Source organism: Pararge aegeria, chromosome 2 (genome assembly GCF_905163445.1).
Source record: "Pararge aegeria chromosome 2, ilParAegt1.1, whole genome shotgun sequence".
NCBI classification, from domain to species: Eukaryota; Metazoa; Arthropoda; class Insecta; order Lepidoptera; family Nymphalidae; genus Pararge; species Pararge aegeria.
Genome location: NC_053181.1, coordinates 10,162,339 through 10,182,177, shown reverse-complemented (window position 1 = coordinate 10,182,177; position 19,839 = coordinate 10,162,339). Strand labels below are relative to the sequence as shown.

The window sequence follows — 19,839 nt, the reverse complement described above, 5'->3', positions numbered from 1 at the left end:
GGTAGATCTAAAACTACCTTCGGTATCATGTTATAAAAGCATATACCATATATCATGCTCATGTATCACGCATTTATCGTGTTATAAAAGCAATAGCTTCTGTGTGTATTTTTATTCTTCTAACTTGTGTGCAAATAAAGATTATAAATGAAATAAACACTGGAAAGGCTTTCAATTATAAAATGACAACTAAAAATTGTGACGATTTAAAGCTGATACGATAGGGTTGTACGAGTACTTTGTCGATAGTACTCATTACAAAATATTTTAGTAACTTGATTGTTAGAAGTTTCGGAATAAACCCCTTCAGTACGAAAAACAATTATGCAAATCCTTCTATACATGACGTAGTTATGCCCTAGCAAATATAAAAAAACCATTTACACATCCGAATTGATAGCGATAGTTAAAAACGAATAGTCCATTTTCCAATGAAAAGCAGTTGGATACCTTTAATAGCAGGAGTCTTATATCGTATCTACTTTTTAAACTGTAGGATCGACAGTTTAAAAAAGTTAAGTTTTGAGAACCTTCACCATTGCTATGAGCGCCAAAATCAAAGGGTGTCAATACGGACAAAGGGAAAGGGAAAAGGCAAAGGCATATCACCGTACATCCATTTTTCATTGAGTGTTACTTTTGTTATTGGGATGACATCAGAGAATGTCAACCACTGAGGCATAGCTTTCTTCTTTAATTGCTTTACGACTCTGGATTCTAATATTTTTTTGTATTTGCAATTTTAACAATCAAATTCTTTTGTCTATAAGATCAGTCAAAAATAAAAAATATTTTCAATGGAGATATTTAAGCAGCATTAATAATCTGAAAGTTCGATTCCCTATACGATGCCACAACTGATCATCAAAACATCGAGATCCTTACTAACATGCTAAAAGATGAGGCAGTTTAAACTCCAGGATGCTTACCTAGAAATCATTTAAATAATTCCCAGTTACTAGCTGAGCTCGGTTTTTCGTTAAAATATTTTTTTTGTCACACACTAGACGTAAAAATTCCTTTCATAATATGTCGCTATACTTTTCACAATGTTACCGATGGAAATGGACAGCACTATTTTTAGACCTGTGAATTTCCTCTTCTATTTAGTTCAGTTTACAGAATTGTTTAGGTACAATAGAATTTCCAGTTTGCACCAATTGCCAATTTTGCCTATCTTCACAATTTTGTTGACAATGACAGACTTTTAGTAACAAAATACTATGCAAATTACTTGAGTTAAATTTAGTTTTTTCTTTCATAATGTTTATGTATCTAAATTTTTAAATACAATTTTAAGTTTTCTACATAAAAAGATAATATTTTATTTTTACTAAATTTTTAATGAATGGTGGTACCTCTATGTGTATTTAGCACAAGAAATCCGAAACACTAAAATAAATTATTTTAATTTAGTGTTATTATTATTTTAATGTTCGTAATAACTCCACTGCTTCTTTATTAGCTTGATGGTCATTATTTGATTTTGCAGGATAACTTGCAGCTAGTTTAAGATAATACTTTGCTTGGTCACATTTGTTAAGCTTTAAATAGCAATATCCAATTCTAAGTAAATTCATGCTGTAAAAACGGGGCTGTGCTGCCTCTGCTCTTAAAAAATATTCAAGTGCATCTTCATATGTGGAGTAAGGTATCCTAGCAATTAAAGTTTCAATAGTTTTTCGTTGATGCCATGGTAATTCAGTAACTTGAAATGACCATTCTCCTAGCATATGCAATAGACTGGCATCATTTGGGTTCAATGTAACTGCCAACTAAAATAAAAAAGAAACACATTCAAAGATCAAATATCAATCTTCAATGTCTTCAAATCACAATGAGAATATATACCAAAAACCAATCAACAAAAACTTACATCCATGTGTTTTTTAACATTCTCAAGTTGTTTTATTTTCTCTCTTATACCAATGTTTGAACTTTTTGCATCTAAAGTTAAAGCATACCATTTATGGACAGCAAAGTGGTCCCAATTCTGTTCCAATTCAGGGGCTATTATTTCAAATGCTTGAAATATTATGTCCTTTCTATACTGTTCATCATATTTTGAATCTTTTGCCATATTGTACAAAGCACGACAAAGACGCCATTTGACTTCTATATCTTTTTCATTCTAAAAAAATGGTTATAAATTTTTTTGGAAGTCTAGATATGTGTACTTGTGGTGGCGTAAAATCAGTGCCACCTTAGACATTTTTTAGAAAGCCATCTAGATGGTTTTTTAATTTTTTTACTTTATTATATCTCAAATAGTGCCTATTTAATTTACATGGAAAATTTTATAATACTGCAGAATAACTAACAGATGTATCACCTTAGAGTTGATGAGAATGTTATAACATTCTTCATATCTGCCCATTTCAAATATCCCATCAGCAGTGTCTAATATAGTTGATACATTTGTAATCTTATCTGGGTTTGTACTATGTTTAATAATTGAAGGCCATGATAACACAAACCCAGCTCGCAAAAGTTGAAATCCTTTCATCATATTATATAAAGCACTTGTCTGAAAATAAATATTATATTTTATTTAGTCAGCATTTTGATCCTTAGCAGATAAATTAAAAAAAAACTACTACTAATTCACACTAATGTTATCCCCAAAAAACTCTAGGTCTTGTAAATAAATCTCAGGTTGATGCTATGCCTCATTGTGTTCTATGTACCAAGGATGACATGTACAGCCTGTATTACAATATTAGATTACAGTTTACACAACTGAATCAATATTGCTGCATTTGAAGTTTAAGCCAGACCCATAAATAATCCAATTCTAATTACACCTTAAAAAAAATAATAATATACTTGCCCCTGAAATATTGTTTAGAGACATTTTTCCCAGAACACGAATTAATAAAACATTAAATAGTCGTGGTGAAACAATTTTATGAATGTTCATTGTATTTCCTGTTTGTATTGTCATTTATGTACCTACAATACTTTACGAATGATAATAATATGTTTAACAATCCTCCTTGAATTAGTTCCCATTCATTACCACGGCATAAAAATTTATTGACCAGAATAACTTCAAAACGGCGATCTATTGACACCTGTACCTGTGACGGACCATAGACGGACCGTGGACGGACCTGTGACAGACGGATTCACACACAGAGAGTTCAGAAACAATTTTTTTAATCTTTATTCTTCCCCGCACATAAAAGGCAAAGGTGTATCACTGTACAGCCATATCTTCAGTGTTTAATATTCACATTAATTTTCATTGTAAGGCGTAAAGCCTGAAGCCATGTCTTAAGTCTTAAAAATTCATATTCATTTACACATAAAGTCTTGTCTTCAGTAGAGTAATTTCCTGCTACGGGTAATTCAAATGTTGATGTAATATATTCTTATTTCATTTAGAGAGCTTCCCGTGTTCTATAAAATTTCTTGTATAGTGCGCGAGATAATTTTTGGTGGTTTATAAATCTCTGATAATTTGTCATTGAATGGAAAAAAGGCAGGAACCTCGGAAGCGAAAAGGCAGCCTTCCAAATCTCAGAAATCTTCTATTCCAATCATACAATCACAACGTTTTCACACATTCAATTTAACCTGTTACTATTGATGCCTCCGCCCTCCGCTGCGCAGCCTCTGCGAACACCGACGACTCACCCTCGGCAGCTGAAAACCCTGAGAAGAGAGGTCAAGCTCTCCCTTCTCTTCCCCACCACGTTCCGACTCCCTCCTGTCCATTATAATAAAATCAAATCCAAGTTAGATACATAAATCTGACACAAATGGACAACTAAAACAAAAACTTCATGAGATCTAAAAAAAACTCGCCCTCTGGCACTTTCCGCCCTATTTGTCGCGCCTTTGTCACAGATTTCACTCTGTAGTTATTTTTTTTACATTTTACGATAACTGGTTCGATTCTAAACACGGATATACATCCGTGTAGTTTAGATTCCAGCCCATTGTAATATGGCTCAGGTGCATAGTGCTAAATGCAAAATATTGTTTTAATTATAGATACATATTTAATGACTTATAAATTTAATTAGATAAGTCGACCAGTGACTTTCATGTTTTTAACTCAAGCCTCCAGAGTTTTCTTAGTGGTAAATAACAAAAAAATCTTCTGACTCATAATGTCTATGAATTTACATTTGAAATTACTTAACTTTTTTGTTGCTAGCAATATTTATATCAAAAATCAATTTTTGGTCTAAGGGCGGGTGTTGCTTTTGACAGTTTTGTGTAGTGGAGTGCCGTTGAAACTGCCGATTTAGACATGTTTTTAATCTAAACTAATTTTTCGACATTGTTATCAGTATGCAGAGATCAGGTAATTATCAAAAATTTTATTTATGTTATTTTGCCGTCTATTTGTGTACGTTTAATGTGCGTCGCGCTTTTTCAATTATAGCATATTTTGTGGTCCAATAGGCTTTTTTTTGTCTCAAAACATCTTACAATGAAGTAAAAGTAAGCTACTGTTTTTTCTAAATATTCCACACGTGATGATAATATTCATCAGCGCTATTATTCAGTTTCTTGAATCCTTCAAACCTTTTCTTCTTAATAATTAATTACGAATAAACTTGAATGCGTTGCATTATTATTATCCTCGTAACTTATCGGTTTACAGCATGAAGTAGATAGGAATGAAAGATAATATGATGAATATATTTTATTATTTGCACATCTGCGATAGAGCTAAAGTACTAAGGGAGGTTGTACAGGGTTTGATCCCAAATAAGTATTCCTTAATTTTTTGCATAATACCATTTTTTTAAAATCTGGTATATCTGTACTGCTGCATCATCAGCCTATCAATTGGTGTGCATACATCAGCTAGACATAGTAAATTTTTTATTATGTGTCATATAGTTTAAACAATTGTTTCCCTTCAAGAGGTAAAGTAAAAGTATAGTTTTTATTGCTTTAAAATATAATAAAATATAATACATATACAAAATCATTTTCTTGAATGTCATGCCAATTTTCTTATGGTATTTTATGTTAATCAAATGAAAGTGAGTCTTCTGAATAAAAAAAAAATAGTAATGCAGATTTAACCCAGGATAAAGATAGTCTTAAACTAAATTAAGACTATCTTTAATAAAAAATTCTTAAGAATATTTTTTATTCATAGTGTTTGATGTCTAACTCAGTTCTCATTAATTGGAATGCATAGGAAAATATTGTGTGCCGAGTCTTATTAAACTCATATTAAGCAAGACCATGTTCATCTAAATATAGAATGCAACATATATTTGGATGAACGGAAGAATGATTGCTGAAATCTAAATGAAAAATCAGTAACAATGATGAGGCTGCTTGAAGTACTGCAAAGTTTGGGCACATCAGCTTTTGTTATAATAGTTGCTTATATTTCAATAGACAGATATTACAACAATATTATAATCTAACACTTGGTTTTTCATTGTAGACTTAATTTGAATATTTCTGTCAGGTAATCTAATAATTGACACATAAGTTAAATGCTAAGATAAACAATGAGTTATCTTAAATTATGTCCTGTTTTTCTTTTAAACATTTAAGTTAATTTCAAATAATCCTTTTAATACAAATGACATTTGTTTTGCACATTTTAATAAATACTCTTATTAATAATTAAAACCCAAAAAGGTTGGAATTGGAACAGTGAAATGCACATGGTTTCCAACCAGGATATGCATAAAGGTGGCATAAAATGGTTCTTAACTCTGATCCCATACAAGATAAATATTTTTTAGTATAGGTAGTGTGCACATATGATGCCACACCAATGCCTGTTACTTATCAGTAGCTAAACATGCAGGTTATTTGGAGTATTCTAATTGTTTTGTAATTGTCCCACATTCATTTTTGTAAGATTTATGTTAATATGAAAGCCCTTGAGACAACGCGTCAAACGCGCGAAATAGTTTACGCATGCACATCAACTATCATTCATATCACATAAGCACAAGGTCAATGCGGTATTGATCAATCCGCAACGCTTCAACCTGCCTCCGGATCGTTGACGAATTGCGTATACGACGAGAATGCAATTTGGGGACTACTCGTCGACGAACATTTTCACAGTTTAAAAATTACCTTATGATCCACAATATATAGCTCACTTTTCGATGTATACGTACGTATAATTAGATTAATTTGTACTTAGTATAGTTGCGTAAACCAGATTTTCAGTCTGACTATCCTTCCTTTTATGTTCGCATAATGTTTAATTGTTTAGCGATCATAGAGCGTAGCATAGTTCCCTACAACTAAAGGCGGAGCTCTCTTGCGGAACCTAACCGTCATGACACACCGCAACAAACGTCCTGTCACATGTAATCAACACCAATTCAGAGCGTGAGCACACGGGCGCTTTGATAGCGATTTCAAAGCTAGGCAAGAGCGCACTCGCCGCGTATTAGAAGCGATTGCGCTGCGACTTTGGACAACAATAATTTTATTAGTCACAAAATGGAGGCCAACGAAATAATACTAATAATACGGAATAAATCTGCTATTAGTTGTAAATAAAACTAAGCAGATAGGTCTTTTTCAACTAATCGACTATAATTTCAATTGCAAACAGCTCGATATCGTTTTAATCTCTAGAAATTGCCGTCGTTTGATGCGGCTTTAGCACAACGGAGGTGGGTCAGGGCCTGACCAGCCCCGTCTGCCGACCATCAGGCTGTCTTCGAAAGTGTACAAAATGGCGTCAGAGGCGGCGTTGGCACAGTGCGCCAACTTTGTGTTGGCATCATTTTGAAATCGGTCGCAATTCGCCAATGTGATAACGTTCGTACAGTAAAGGAAGTAAACAGGTTTTTTTTTATTTAATAAAGCCGTTATTCTTTATTTTATAATACTATTCTATTTAGGATTAGCATAGCAAATTAATACAAATAGGGCAAGCTGATGATTTCTACTAGTTGATACGCGAAAGTTATTTAAAATCACCCGCGCAGGAAATGTAATAAAAACATGTTAGAAGCTTCCGCGGTTTTTAGCATTAGGTTTGTTTATATTAAATATTAATACTATCAGCACCACATATACCTACCAACTCGAGATGAATATTACAGTCGCATTCATTGTCCGTAAAGTAGCGGGTGTGGGATCGATGTCCGCATTAAATTAATACGTGCATCAATTTACGTTATATGTTATCAATTATTATCGTACACATAAACTTCATAACATTCTACATTAATTAATTGGACCAGCATTTATATTAATCAATATAGCCAAAGTAATGAATAAAAATATCTGCGCCTTAATCGGCGTTAAATACCTATGACTAAGTGAAATTATAAAATGTAATACGCAATCATAATTTTTGCATTATTTTCATAATATTAAAATATTTAAAGACTGTATAGTAAATATAAAATTGCGATATGGCGAGGTTGGATTGGTTGAGATATTGTATAATATTATTTGTTTTTACTCAAGAAGTACCCACAATAATTGACCTGCGGCCATAGCTGAGGCAGAATATAGCAGCGCGCTCGGCACTCTTACCCCTGACGTCGTGGAATCTGCCATATTGCGAATTCTCTACGCGTATTGAAATAACTTGAAGTGCAACTGCATGCGAATTGCGGTACGGCCGGCGCTTCTCGGCGTTTAGTTCCCGCGAACTTGTGCGCAATGCACATGCCGCTGGTCTCCGCGCGAGGCGACGCTTATTTATTTATCTCGCACACGCCAACATTTAGTGATGCGATGAAACTCTACACCTAGCTATACCGAAGATTGTCGTATAATAGTCAATATTTACCGGTAATTGGGCCGGGCGGACTATTTGTTCACTGATTGGTATTCAAACGTTGGCCGAGCTGAGCTCAGTGAGATTGTTTTGCAGTTGTATCAAATGTTTGTTTGTTAAAAAAGCATTGTTTTGTTTCAATAATCATGGAATCGAGTCTAGATACTCCGCTCGCGTCATGTAAGAAAACAAGCTTCTTTTCTTTATATTTTTGCATTAATTTTTTTATTTGCATTGTTAAAACTGGATAGGACATAATATATTACTAATAAATTATTTACTCCTAACTAAAATGGTTTTAGTGCATATGTATTTTATTGTAAAAGATTTTATCTCGTTTGGTTGGTTTCAACTATTAATTACGAAGTAATAAGTTCAAATCCCGGCTCAGATCTAAAATGTGAGGTATTCTTTTGTGAGGTTTAATTATGTAAAGAATTTTTCAGTACCTAATACTAACTCGTAGTTAGGAAATAAGCTCTGTTAAGCCCCATGTCTCATAGAACACGTTAAATTGTTAGTCCGGTTATTATTACTAACATGATAACAATCCTTATTGAAGAAGCATGGAGTCTAGCAGGAATTAAAACTTAAATCTTTTTATTTAACTTGCATTCATACATGCACACAAAAGTAACCGAATTTTGTGGCCTTACAAACTGTTGTATTTATATATTTTGTCCTCCTATATAAAACTGTATATTCCGAAATGTAAAGAGGAGGAAAATATGTATCAATCTGAAACGAAATAGTACGCATAAAAGCTTTTCACTAATAACTCAAGTCAAAGTTCAAACGGAGAAATAGCTAGTTAATCTGTTACGAAATATTTGCAACAATCTGTAAATTTATTCCAGCATACCAATTTTTATTTATCTTTATTATCTGTGAGGGAGTTCTAGCTTTAACAAACTTTGTGTTAAGGTTGCGAGCGATATTGTTATTGATTGACCGTTATGAGGTCATATCATTATTGTTTTATTTGTATGAATGTTTACTGCATAACGAACACTGAAAACAATCTGAATATAAAAAATAATACAGTGCACCGTATATTGACTCACAGAATCGTGAGTGGACTTTTTGTGCAGAATGCTTTCCCGCTCATAGAACTGCCACTTTATTATTTTGCTATGTCAACGAACGTTGTGTTCAATAAATGTCAATCGATGTGCGATATGGTAGTGCAGAAAGTCTCGAAGACGTGGTTATTTGTTGTCTTCCATGCTTAGGTAGGTTTCAGCAGCTATTCGGTAATTTTATTTGAAATTGGTGCTTATTCCTTGTAGATAAATCTCCAAACTAAACTAAGATGACAAGTCCAAAAGTAGTGCTATTCTTTTTGACACCAGGACTGCCATTTTAAACCTGCCAATTTGTTTAGAGATTTATGTACACTAACAGCACCATTATCTACTTACCTACATTCATTCTAATATTTTTATTATTTCCTTGTTTCATGTGCTGTTTATCCTCAATCATCAAATGCAGCGGTAAGTGTTTGATATATAAAAACTACAATAACTAGCTTCTAAAAGTTGAGTGAGTATTTTAACGTTTGCAGTCATAAAAAATATTGGGGCTAAAGAAATCAAGTTAGTAGGCGAATGTTAGAATACAGACATGGATACAATTAATGTATGCATTGTGATATCGAAAATTATTAGGTCACCAGGACCGTTTGTTCATAGCGCACGTACAGTCCATGCCTCGTTTGAATTACGAGTAGGAATTTGCGACCGCTATTTGGCCCTCGAGTGCGTGCGTCAGGCTCAGGCGTCAAGCCCATCAGGCACCGTGACACAAATATTGCCGTCCCAATGGTCGACCATTACTTTTGATGCATGTACATACAAAACAAATAGTGAGTAGTGACGAATGCGCTGTAATCCACGGCGTTCTCCTGCTATTGTTTCAGTTCGCAAAATCTTAATCGCGGAGTGGTCGTTGTTTTATATTGTCCTTGCTATAAAAGCTTTTTCAAAAACGTTGCCTTAAAGTTTTTAACGAAATTATGTCGCTAAACCTCGTGCGTGCTCAGTAGCGTTTTATTTGCGTTCCCAAACTCATTCCAATCCAATGAAACGTTACTATTTTCGCTCCTCATAAAAGGGGCAGTAGACGTTAAAACGTGCAGAATGTTTTATTCGTATCGAATACCTATTTAAGGCACATAATTGGTCCGTCGCGTACATTGCATTATATATATGGTAGGTATGAACTATACTGCGGCTTATTCAGTTAATGACTAAGATAGATTCGTTGTTTGTGGCAAAACACCATTAAATTATTATCAGTGGTTGCTTTAAGCCGAGTGGTGTTTGGCGTTGATTCACTCGACTTCATTCGACTCTCCTCCGGATGTGATTTGTCGACGGAAAAATGTGGTATCATGTTTGTTAGTGGTACACTGCTGCAATCGTGACAGTGTGTTTCCTTCGCATGCAGTTAGCGGATGGGCCACGTTAAATATTATTTTTGCATTTCGAAGCCAAACATATTTTAGTGCGAGTGATTAAGCGATACGAGTGCTAGTGATTCAAGATGAATTCTGTATCAGAATCTCCTTTGAATAGGTCTCGGAATAGACCTGTTTTATCCCGGTATAAGCCTGTCAATGGTAGTACGGAACAGGTGAGCAGTTTATTTCTTTTAATTATTTAAGAACATAGGTTTACGTAGGTTTTGTCTAATTCTACACCTTTTTTATTTTGTATTTAAAGTACCTTATTAGTTAAGTGAAATGTATATCTTATCAGTCAACCAATCCTAAGTGTGTCGTTCTGTGTATTTGACATGTTGATAACGATTTTTACTAATGCCTAATACCTCATTAGGTGTGGCCAATAGGTGGGTACAATATACAGACCGGATAGAAATCAAAAGCTTTCAATTCATAAAAAAGTACGATAACGTAACGTACGGTAGTTAATTTTAACAAAAATATAAAGAAATTTCTGAACAACTATGTGCTATGAGAGCTTGAGAGAACCGTGCTGCAAATTAACGTTACAGGTAAATATGTAGTTTTTTCTGTCCGGCTATTTTACTTTAATCGTGTTTAGCGGATAACCTTTAATTTGTCAGAATTAAAGTCAAGAATAACATGATCTAGTAGTAGTAGTGAATTTAGTATCGGTTTCAGCTTTTATTACTAACAACGAATATTAACCGTTAAATCAAAAGAAAGGATAACAAAATACGTATTCTGAAGAAAAGGATTTAATTTAGGTGTTTTTCTACGGATATTTTTAAGTTGTGTATTGTACTAAAATCAGGTCAGGTTTCGAAAGTTAGTAAATTTATAGGTAAGTAATAATACTTAGTGTATATTATGTTTAAACCTCAATTTGGAATACTCAAGATCTTAGAAGCCCGGGGAATATTCGTAACGTTAGTGTTTGTAATGTTATGTGGTTTGTTTTAGAAACATACGTCTGCTTGCGGATAGCACGTGCCCTTTGGCTAAACAACACTTAAAATTGTAATTGAAAGACGATTGTAACTCAGTGATTAATCACGAAGCTAAGCTATGTAGCTGTTTGACGAATAACCCCGAATTTGAATAATCTAAGTTCCTAGTTAACCTACCTCCTGGTTGTTAACTAGGAACATCGTACAAAAAATAACGAGATACTTAAAGAAGAACCACCATTAAAAGATAGCATCGAACTACTTTGTGGTTCCGTATAAAACCGTATCCATTTCGGTCCTGTAGTTCAATCAAAGTATAATATGAAACGCTGAAATTAATAAGTTTAAAAGTGCAACTAATTTATCAGACCTTTTATACCAGCTACATGATTAAATAAGGTAAAACATAAGGTGCTACCAGAACTGAAACATTTGTTTATTGCAATAGAAATCTGTGTAACATAGGGTATAGCTACATTTTAAAATGGTACTGATAACTATGGAGTGACGTGAAGCACGGATAGCCGTATGACCCACGTATTTTAGAATAGATAATAATACTAGGAATGCCCAATGTATTTTAATTGAAATTTCTCTTTTTTTTGTTGGCACACTGATTTTTTCAAAATGTCTGAACGGTTTTTCATGTTTTTATTCGATAGAGGTTAGCAGTCTTCGTTATAAAAATTCGGTTTACTACATCAAATTCGGTTTTGCGGAATCTGCAATAATTTAAATGAATTCTTTCTATAAAATTGTCGCAGATTGCTAAGCTACGTAGCGATACGACCGCCAAAATGTACCTACGATATGTTGTGCTTTATCTTTGCTGTTGCGTTATACAGTGTACTATCAAAGTGTACCTAATAATTTATTCATTCAAGATTGTTTTGGAAGTGCTAATGACAATTACAGATTTTCATTTCTGATACACGGTTTAAAATACGGGCAAGATTTGTTTTCACCTTGCTTGGATTGAGGTTGGTTTTTATGAAGCTTAGGGATCACGGAAAAAGCGCTGAAGTTCCTACTAGCCTGTGTGCACCGTGACTTTAGCTTTCTTTTGTTTTCCTCCCTCTTCATTGCCAACTACGTCGTATTCACATAGTGTTTCTCTAAGAATGCTTGCAAGTTATGAACTTTCAAAAGATTTACTATACACAGAACAAAAACGGTATACTCCTGTCAGGCTTGGTTATCGCCACACTTTTTTTGGCCACGCTATGGTAAAAAGCCCGACGTCTGTACTAATTTATACAGCGACGCGTTTTGTAATTTTTTATTCTGTGGTTTGCTTGAGTATTGTCCATATTTTGGCCTTTGGTTGCTAAATACCGAGCAACGGTGGGCGAAGAACGTTAAATTAAGATCCAGCAGCGTTGATTGGCACTATATATCCCTGAACACTAACTGGGGTCGGGCGTTGCTAGTTTTGCCATTATTCTGTAAAATATACTTTTCTTCATTATATTAAAGCTTAAATCGGTCCAATGCTTAAACTAGATGCAGTAACAGTTTTTTTTTTTGTAATTTAAACTGTAGTTCCGTTTTCGACTCTTAACATTAGGTCAATTTTGCTATGATCGTACAATGTTCCGATACGCAAAAGCGACCACACGTTTGTGAGCATGAAAATCTTATACTTAAGGGCACTGATAGTCTCGTTAACAGTGTTGACGAAGTGAAGCTTCTGCACTGATGAATACTATACTTTGCCCCTACTCGTGTGCGGTCACTTTATTATTATTGTTACGATTGAACGTGTAATTAATATCGTATCCACTGTTTTCCTCCTATTTATGCATAATGTATATATCTAATTATAAACAGTATGATGTAAATGGGAATACTAGTAAAATCATAATATTAAATTCTTCTGTTCAAAATTTTTAATCGTGACACATTTATAACTAAACAAATGGTTTTACATTCAATTCCAAGTACAGTCAAACCTGGATAAGCGAGAGTTCAAGGGAGCACAATCTCATTCTCGCTTATAGAGGTTTCTCACTAACCCGAGTTTCTCGCTAATGCAGGTACATGGGTAGCGTTTCTCTCTTATAGAGGTACGCAGCAATAACAAGACATAATATTCATGAACTATGTAATTTTATTTTATTTAGATCTTATTTACATTAAAAAAAATCCGTGAATTTCGTTTGGGTTTCTGTTTTTGTATTTTGAATGTTTTTCTCTAACTCATAAATTTGGTCGAATATTGCTTGCTCGACTGTCGCTTATAGAGGTATAGATAAGTAGCAGTATCACTTACGGAGGTCCGTGAGGGAAAAACGACTCTCTCTTACAAAGGTTTCTGTTTCTCGCTAATAGAGGTTTTGGGAGCTTAAAATGACGGGTCCTGGCTATTACTCTCACTTATAGAGTTTTCTCACTTATCCAGCTCCCATCGCTCTCATCATCTAGCGAGATAATATATTAAAGCAATAAGCCTTCCTCGATAAATGGGCTATCCAACACTGAAATATTTTTTCTAATCGGACCAGTGGTCCTGGGATCATCGTGTTCAAGTAAACAAAACCTTTTATACCATAAGTGCTGTAAGGTTTTTATTCAATTTATCAATAAGACTCGTCAGAGATGGTACCTACTTACCTTTTATTATGGCAACTCGTTCGAAACCGAGGAAGGCCAGATAGTAACTTCGTAATGCCACAAAGTGTTTATGTTTTATGATAAAAGACGACTGCCGACGTCCATACACAATGTATTTAATTTGTTTAAAGATAAAATTATTATCACAACGTTAAAAGTTAAATTAGTATTTTTCTACCTATGTATTTATCAATCCAATAAATATTACCTACTTATTACAGTAAACAGTATATTTTCTCTCTCGTTATACCTAGCAGATATATCATGATTCAGCTTAGACTAATTATATTGCAAACAGGTAACAATTTGCTATCTTAGTCATCATTATCGCCTCGTTACCTGTCCACTACAGGGCACGGGTATCCTCGTGGACGTCACCCGCTACTTAAAACATTTTTGAGAACTCTTAGGTGTAGGTTACGATATTTTTCTTTACTATAAAAGCAAGTTTTAATGAATTGCTTTAAACGCACATAACTCCAAAAAATTCGCTATGTATGCCGGGTATAGAACTCAGTACATCCGAAAGGGAGGTTTAGCCACAAGGCTATCACCGATTAGCTTTAGTATATACGCAATATACATAAAAGCAGTTACTAGCAATTAGCAGAAGGAAAGTTACGCACTGGTGCTATAGCCGCTGGTCTAGGCCGCCTTTTTATTTGTTCATAATCAAAACATGTTAAAAATATATTAGGAAATGAAAAACAGGAAGAAAAACGCCTTTATTTTTGCAAAAGGAGTCATTATCGCTTACTGACGATCTCTGCTGGGCAAGTTCCCTAAGGTTTAGTAAAAAATACTCAAAACAAACTGCAGGTAGACTATAAACCCAAATGTGAATTGCTAATATAATAAAGAGAAAACTCAAATAAAATAATACACTAACAACCTACCCTACTTGCTGCAAAGCCGGCGCGATGGCGGCAACTTACTCATCCTAGCAATGATGTCAACACGGTTGACTGGCGGCTTTATATCTGTAAATATACATATAGATATATCTGCTATGAATTAATGCGAAATTAAGTACCGGCTGAAACTATGAAGGAATTAATTAACTTTCCTGTAGAGTCCCCCTTTAAATCAATTATTGTGTTGGGAGTAATCAGCGCACAATCAGTTAACATATAAATTGTTTGATATCCTTTTGACGTGACAACTCCACTCCGTACTGAATGCTGTCCTATTTTATCATAAAGGTATTATTGAAATAAAAAAAAAAATGCTAAGGATATTAAAGATAGTGAGTTAATTAACGACCAGTTAACTCAATGATTTTTATTTATTAGTACAATAAAATTGTTAATGATTTAGGTTCAATGTATAAATTCTGTTCTGAAATGAATTTCATTATTGGCCCGTTACAGGGCACGGGTCTCGGAATGAATAGAATTGAGGCCCTAATCCACTAGATTTTCTTAATAGGTAAATGCGGTTTGGTAGATATCAAACGCGAATATATAACCAAGTTCTCGCTTATAACTTTAAAAGTTGTTTGTAGTATAATTGGGTTATTAAATTAGAAATTGCATTTTATGTTTTAAGAGAAACCATTTTACTGATGTGTTAATTCACATTAGCAGTTACGAAGCATGCTCAATTGACGAATGATCGCATGCTAATGAAATTAATGACAGTTTCTATTGTCAACAGAAATGTTAAGTGTCTCTTGTTATTTAATCGGTGAAACTGGTTTCCACTGATCAAAAGTTTTTTTAATATTTACCGACCATTTTTAACACTCAAAAGGTATACAAAGTTAACTTACAGTCTTCTATCATTCTTATATTGAAGGCTTGTACTCTTCTAAATTATAGCATGACCCGTTTTATTCTAGTACTTCATATTATGTCCGACACAAGAGAATCGAAAAAAAACACGGTCCATGGTCAATTTGCAGGTCACGGCAAGACATCATCAATTGAATGATCGGAGTTTAAGTAACATAATTATTGTTCACTAGCAGTTATATGCTACTTTTTGTTCTTAGAATTTGTCCTTTCCGTTTTTTGCGGTATATCTCCTATCTTCTGCGAAAGTCTCGTCAAAATAGGTTCAATTGTTCTTTTTCTTATTTTATCATTCGAATTAAAGTTTCAACTTCACACTGCAATCTCACCAAGCTAAAGGTACGGTTTCGGCGCGGGAACGTATCTCAACACTCATTTGCCTGAAGGCACGAACAGACGAGAGAAAACTCAGATAGTACAAATTCCAAATTATTCGTGCTGGGAATCGAACCCGGAAAGGTCACTTACAAGACAGCACTAATGGCTGCCCCTTTTCCAAGGTTCATCAAAGGACTCCGTTGAATGGACAGACTGATAAATTCAAAGTCAAAGTCAAATATTTCTTCATTCAAATAGGCACATAGATAGCATAGCACCTTTGATGCGTACATAACATGTAAAATGTGACATAGGAGTGAGTCTTTGTCGACTTAAAACTAAAGCTACGAGGGTTCCAAACGCGCCCTGTTCTAAGAACAAGCCCACAACCAAACAACAACAAACTTAGCCGGTTGTTATTTTTTTTTCGTTATCACCATCTCACATTGTCATTTAAAAACTATTTAAGAAGCAACCTGGTTAGAGCAATAATTTACACTCAAGCATTTTTATCGTTGACGTAGTCCTTAATACTATAATAGGACTTTTCTATAAGCTGACGTTTAATACAAACTTTGAACTTTTTCAGAGACATCTCCAAGATATCAACTGGTAATTTATTGTAAAATTGTATACAATTTCCTTTAAATGAATTACTTATTTTAAGTAGTCTAGTATATTGCACTGCAAGGTTATTGTTGCTTCTAATGTTAAAATTATTGTCACATTTTCTCTTAAAATTAGATATATTTTTGTGAACATACGTTAAATTTTCAAATATGTAAAATTTATAAAAAATATGAGTGGTTCGGGTTTTGCTATCGTTTATTTAACTATATTAGCTTAATAAGGGCCAGGGACTTCGGTTTGTATCTTTATTCATACATATGATTAAGTATAGATTACACCAAGCGAGTCGCAGGAACCCACTCAAGGGGCATAAAACCATAAAATGTGAAAATCCACACCACAAGACCCATGTCCAGCAGTGGACGCCTATCGGCTGAAACTGTACCTACCTACCTAATTACTTATTTTTACCTTACAACAGTCTATGTATGTGTGTTTTTGATACCACGTGAAATTATCCCAGGGATAATCTCACCTGATGATGGAGTGCATCATCACTGGTAGTTTTCACATTTGGCGATGCAATCTGTGTGTGTGCGCTTGTGTTGCAGTCTAAGATGGTAGTGGGCTAACCTGTATATCATTAAAATTTAACCTATACCATTGCCCTGATACCCCATTGTTACTCGACTGGTTTTGATGCGGTTATCGCTTTAAATGTCAGTTATCACTTTAGAGCTGACTCTCAAAATGTTCTGTTGTCATACGTGGCTAGGTTATCCCGTAAATTTTTACTGCTTGCATGTTACATTTCGCGTGTTAAAAATCTCTGAAGATCATAATATCAAAAATTACACGTTATAAATTCATACAAGTGTAATAAACTTGGAATGTCTAGATAGCGCTCGCGTGTTGTTATTTTAAAAATGCGCTTAGAGAAATTCCTTAGTTCAAGTTCAAAATAAGTGCCTGTGACGTTGAGAGCACTTCCCGTTTCTCTGCTATAGAACGTGACTTTTTGCTGCGTGTATTTACTATTGCGAGCATTTGTTCTAAATTAATTTCTTAGTCATCCGCTACGCAAATACCTATTCAGGGCAAGTTGTGTGTATTCAAATTATCCTTATTTGATTCTGAGGTAGAATATTTATGATTATAAAAAGTATTAAAGTTAAAAAACAAAACTAGTATCCGTACCCTTTACCTTCTAATTGCCGCTAACTGTTCGGAAAGCAGATTCTACTGAGCATTGGAGAAATTCTGCAGTATGAGATATCGGCCAACTGCGTGTTGTATCACGCGCAATTGAGAGTGCCGTTATTGACCATCATAATAATATGATTATTTTGTAGGGGGTGCTCTATACATTTTGGTTTTAACATTTTATTTTACCACCTTTTCGACATTAATATATTAATATATTATGTATTGTGTATATAGTTTTTTTTATGTACTGTATAGGTTTATATTAACAGATAATATAATTTATAGGGATGACATTTAACATTTTAATCCATCCAATCCATTTTCATCCTGAATGTTGTCCATTCTTAATAAATAAATAAAAAAAAAAAAAAATACCCACGCCATATTGATGCTTTATAGTACTAAGCCGTGTAATCCAAAAATCATCATTTAAATAATTACCAGTAATTCTTGTACTATGGTATCCGTTCGGTAAAAAAGTATAGAATAAAGGAATGCAATGCTTTGTATAATGCTATTCTATGTTTTATGTGTTGGAAGCAATAACCTCCAACGCGTCTTTGTCATTAGAAATTCATGAATCGTAACCTCGATTTGCAATGTCAGGGCGAAAATTACCTTCGATATCACGTTATAGAAGCGTATACAAAACCCACATAGGATTTCTGTGCTGTAAATTACACCATAGTTTTGTTTAGTTTAACATACCATTCCAAGGCACGTGCAGGTCCACATCTTTGTAACATCTTTCAACTTGTTTACAGTTCAATAAACCTTCAAAGGTGAATAAGTCTTACTTGATGTAACTATTTAAAGTAACCTATTAAAATATGCCTGCTGCACGTCCGGCCTTGTCTAGCCGTATGTGTAAGTTTCAGGCTAGCCGCGATTTAATCAGTGTGCTGGAATTTCGAATATCGTGCCCTACGAATCACCATATCATGTATTTGTACTTTTTCCCCACTTACTTTTCAATTCCAAAATGCGTAAATGGAACAGACTTCGGTTTCCCTTTCGAGGGGATTCCGAGTTCGATACCCAGCGGACATTTCTAACTTTTAGGATTTGAAGAAAAATATCATAGTGTATGCCAATAGAGATCTCCGCTCTAGGTTAGTGTCGTGTAATACCGCCTAGACTCGTCTCATTCTGACAATGGACCCGTGCTCTGTAGACAGATACAGGCCTCCTCTAATAAGAGAGTCTGTTAGAGCATATAAGACCCAACATTGCTCCAATGCGGTTCGGTGGATTGTAACGATTATTATCAAATAATGTTATTTCAAAGTAAATCAAATCAATTCAACTATGTTTAAAAGATAATCTGCCGATACAGACTATAAAAACCATACATTTATCAATTTCCTTAAGGAAAAAATTTAATTACTCATTTCAAACTCTCTTTGATGTCAAACCTCATGTCTAATTGTTCAATTGCTTTAACGGATCGATCCACATAGTGAAGCCGAGTAATATTCCTAAAGCATGTTACTTCGATTGACAGCGTTACTTTAAAACGTTTTAGACGTAACTACTGGCGACTAACACGCCATTGTTACAGGAAATTGGCATGCCTAGTCGCTTCACAATACATTCGTAATAGTCGTATATAGAAGTAAATACCTACTGTCTTTAGGAATAACAAAAATATTAAAACTGTTACGGACAAAGCTAAGCGTTGGCTAGGCTTTAAGTAAATATATAAACACTAAACCGCTGAGTAATAAATAGAGCTCTGTAAAATATTATGCTTAGTACTTAATATTTTAACATTTTAGAATAAAAAATTCAAGATGGTGTTTTTTCCAATTTCATACCTTTAATCAATTTCTACGCGACATACCTAGTACCGGAACGTTAAATCGCTTGGTGGAACGTTTATGTCGGCAAGGTGGTAACTAGCAACTTTCGAAGCTTACTGTCCGGAGAGATAACTCAGAAATATACAATTTCCATATTGCCCCTACCGTCGATCGAACCCCCACATAATATAAGATTACAGTGCTCATCACTTCGCTGGTCGCTTCGCGGTCGACAAATTATATGGTCACTGACTGATTAAAACTGTTACTATGGCATATAAATATATTCGGATTAATAAATTAATTGAAGCTACGATAATGGAATTGTGAAGTCTGTAAGCAGACTACTTATGTACCACAATAACATATAATATTAATA

At 34.2% G+C, this 19,839-nt stretch overlaps 1 protein-coding gene across 1 annotated transcript; it reads right to left on the bottom strand.

Annotated features, from left to right (window-relative positions):
- Nucleotides 1–1,402: 1,402 nt before the first annotated feature.
- On the bottom strand, nt 1,403–3,085 carry LOC120631135 (regulator of microtubule dynamics protein 1-like). The gene is made up of 4 exons (XM_039900585.1): nt 2,831–3,085; nt 2,333–2,527; nt 1,877–2,131; nt 1,403–1,775 (listed from the first exon to the last, which is right to left on the bottom strand). Exons 1-4 carry the CDS (start codon nt 2,942–2,944, stop codon nt 1,425–1,427), a joined length of 915 nt encoding a protein of 304 aa, XP_039756519.1. The 5' UTR covers nt 2,945–3,085; the 3' UTR covers nt 1,403–1,424.
- Between the last annotated feature and the right edge of the window lie 16,754 nt (nt 3,086–19,839).

Excerpts from the sequence above, each read along its gene's own strand:
- LOC120631135 (XM_039900585.1), bottom strand. The coding sequence starts at position 2,944 with ATGACAATACAAACAGGAAATACAATGAACATTCATAAAATTGTTTCA. Across the intron at positions 2,528-2,830 it reads CTCTAAACAATATTTCAGGG|ACAAGTGCTTTATATAATAT; the intron begins GCAAGTATATTA and ends ATTTATTTTCAG. Across the intron at positions 2,132-2,332 it reads ACATTCTCATCAACTCTAAG|AATGAAAAAGATATAGAAGT; the intron begins GTGATACATCTG and ends CCATTTTTTTAG.